The 2,700-nt window shown below is 53.5% G+C and overlaps 1 protein-coding gene across 1 annotated transcript in view; it reads left to right on the forward strand.

The window, feature by feature from the left end:
• Positions 1 to 110: 110 nt before the first annotated feature.
• Positions 111 to 2,700, forward strand: part of WSCD2 (WSC domain containing 2) — a 61,185-nt gene continuing 58,595 nt past the window's right edge. The window contains exon 1 of the mRNA XM_012657595.1: positions 111 to 753. Coding sequence (XP_012513049.1) covers positions 375 to 753 — 379 coding nt within the window. The 5' untranslated portion in view covers positions 111 to 374. The remainder of the gene's footprint in view (positions 754 to 2,700) is intronic.

Genomic DNA, 2,700 nt, shown 5'->3' on the forward strand with positions numbered 1-2,700 from the left:
AGTTGCTGGTGACCCCCAGAATTCTCCTCCAATTGCTATTTTCAAAGTTCTTTGGGAACTCTCTGCAGTGAAGAGCAAGATGTAGGAAATGGGACAAACTCGTGGGTGTCCTGAGCCTCAAAACCCCCTTTTTGGCCCAAAGAAGCTCACCTTGACTTTTGGAGGGCCGGTAAGCGCCGTCCTTTTTTATCTCGGCCTCAGCCAAGCGCTGGACTTGCGGGACTCTGGCCTTGGCAATCACCTTTGCAGAGGGAATAAGACTGAGGACCCCCCGGGGTTCCATCCCTAAGAGAAGCTTGGGAAACCAAGCTCTCTCCACCCCCTCCTGAGCCCCCCAGCCAAGCCCCAGCGAGCCAGTCCGGAATGATCCCGCTATGGCCAAGCTCTGGTTCAAATTCCAGCGGTACTTCCGCCGGAAACCTGTGCGCTGCTTTACCTTCCTGGCACTCTACCTGACAGCCGGGAGCCTCGTCTTCCTGCACTCTGGCTTCGTGGGCCAGCCCGCCGTCTCCCAGAATCAGGCCAACCCCGCCGCAGGGGGCCCGGCCGAGGGCGCTGGGCTGCCCTTACTGGGCGACTCGCATCTGGGCGGAGGCTCCCGGGACGCAGGCGAAGTCTCAAGCATCGCCCGCAGGTACGGACCCTGGTTCAAAGGCAAAGATGGCAACGAGAGAGCCAAGCTGGGCGACTACGGTGGAGCCTGGAGCCGCGCCCTCAAGGGGAGGGTCGTCCGGGAGAAGGAGGAAGAACGAGGTAGGCAGTGAACACCTGGACCCGGAGGGGGCTCTGGAGAAGGGAGATGATGATAATAGCGGCTGTCAGTTTTCAGCATTCACCAGGAACCAGCTGTCACAAAGCTACAGCTACAGACAGATAGTAGGCTTCATTTTCATCCCCATTGCACAGAGGAGGAAATTGAAGCTCAGAGAGGTTAAGTAGTTCACCCAAGGTCACACAGCTTGTCCACAGGCAGGTCTGGATTCGAACCCCATGTCTATCAGAGGCCAAAGTCTCACCCTCCTCTGCAGCCTTTATCAGTCCTTATTAAATATACACGCAAATAAAAACAGCCAGCATTTACTGAGTACTTACTATGCACCAGGTACTATTCTAAGCACTTTACATACATAGAATTATCAGTGCGACGATGGTTGGTAGGTGTCATTATTCCTATTTTAAAGATGAGGAAACCAAGGCACCAAGAGCCCAAGATTACATAGTTATTAAGTGGCAGAGCTTCTGTTCCACCAAACTGCCTCTCAGTCCACCAAGCCAGATCCCTTGGTGATGGTTCTCAAGGGACCTCATTGTCCTGGACACATTTCATTGCATTTTCTCAGCCTTGTACAGTCAGGCAGGGCTTTTGTTTGATTTGATTTTTTCTGCCCTTCATGGGATTGAACAAGGCCTCTATGATCCTGTGCCCAGTTAACAGACATGGAAACTGAGGCTCGAAGAAGTGAAGGCACTTGTTCAAGGCCACACAGCTGGTGGGTGGCAGGGCTGGAGTTTAAATTCGGATCCATCTGTCCCAAACGCATGGCTAAGACCGTCTCCCAGAGTCCACTGGCATCTGCCCATCTGCCCAGCATGCTGGGGAGGAACGCACAGCCCCTGCAGTTCATGAGATGAACACAAAGGACTTTTCAGAAATCTGGGCCAGATGGTTTGGGAGAATAAACCGCCAATCAAGGCAGAGGGAAACTTGATTAACTTTTGTGTTCAACCCGCAGAAGACCCCTTCTCCCACCATGAAGGGAAGCAGGATTAACAGAGGGGACTTGTCCTATAGCACATTCCCCTGCCCCAGTCCCACACCTGCCTGGCTTAGGAACCATCCAGAAGACCCACCTTCCCACCCACAGGAATTTCCTACACGTCTGCATCTTCAAGAACCCGGTATTCATAGGGAGGTGAAAGAGAAGGTTGGAGGTGATAGAATGGATTGGGAAACTTAGATTCATATTCCAGCTCTGCCCCAACCAGCCACGTGGCCCAGGCAAATGGCTTCAACCTTCTCACGCCTCAGTTTTGAAATCTGTAAAATGGGGATAATGATCTCTCCCAGGCTGCTCCTGAGAGTTCAATGTGATAGCAGTCATGGAAGCACCTAGCACAAGGCCGGGCACCGAGTAGGTGCTTAGAGGTGCTCAGGACATGCGCATGGGAGCTAGCTGGGGAAGGGAGCCCGTCTGATAGGCATAGGTGAGGTGTGCTGGCTGCACTGATGGAGAAATCGTGATGTGGCTTCTCTCTCTGCCTTTTCCGCCTCATCAAACCCCGTCTCGCCGTAGCCACTCCAGACTCCATCGGGGCCTTTGAAAGCCCAAGTTCCCACAAGCCTGCAGCTTAAGATATGCCCCCATCACACTTAGGACAAATGTCAGACTCCTCCCGTGGCCCACTGCTCCAACCTCATCTTGTGACTTTCCCCACCCTCTTCACACACTCCACCCCACTGTCCTTGCTGTCCGTGGAACACACCAAACCTGTTCCTACCTCAGGATCTCTGTATATGCAGTCTCGGATGCTCTCCCGCAAGATCTTTGCATGGCTCCCTTCTTCCCTACCTTCGAGTCTTCAGTCAGACCTCACCTTCCCACAGACGCCTTCCCAAGAGTGCCCTAACTCAAGTGGCCCTACTTCCCCCCCAGTCACAACCACACTCCCCAGCTTTAAGTCACAGCACTTATCACCACC

Source organism: Propithecus coquereli, unplaced genomic scaffold (assembly GCF_000956105.1).
Source record: "Propithecus coquereli isolate 6110/MARCELLA unplaced genomic scaffold, Pcoq_1.0 Scaffold552, whole genome shotgun sequence".
NCBI lineage: Eukaryota > Metazoa > Chordata > Mammalia > Primates > Indriidae > Propithecus > Propithecus coquereli.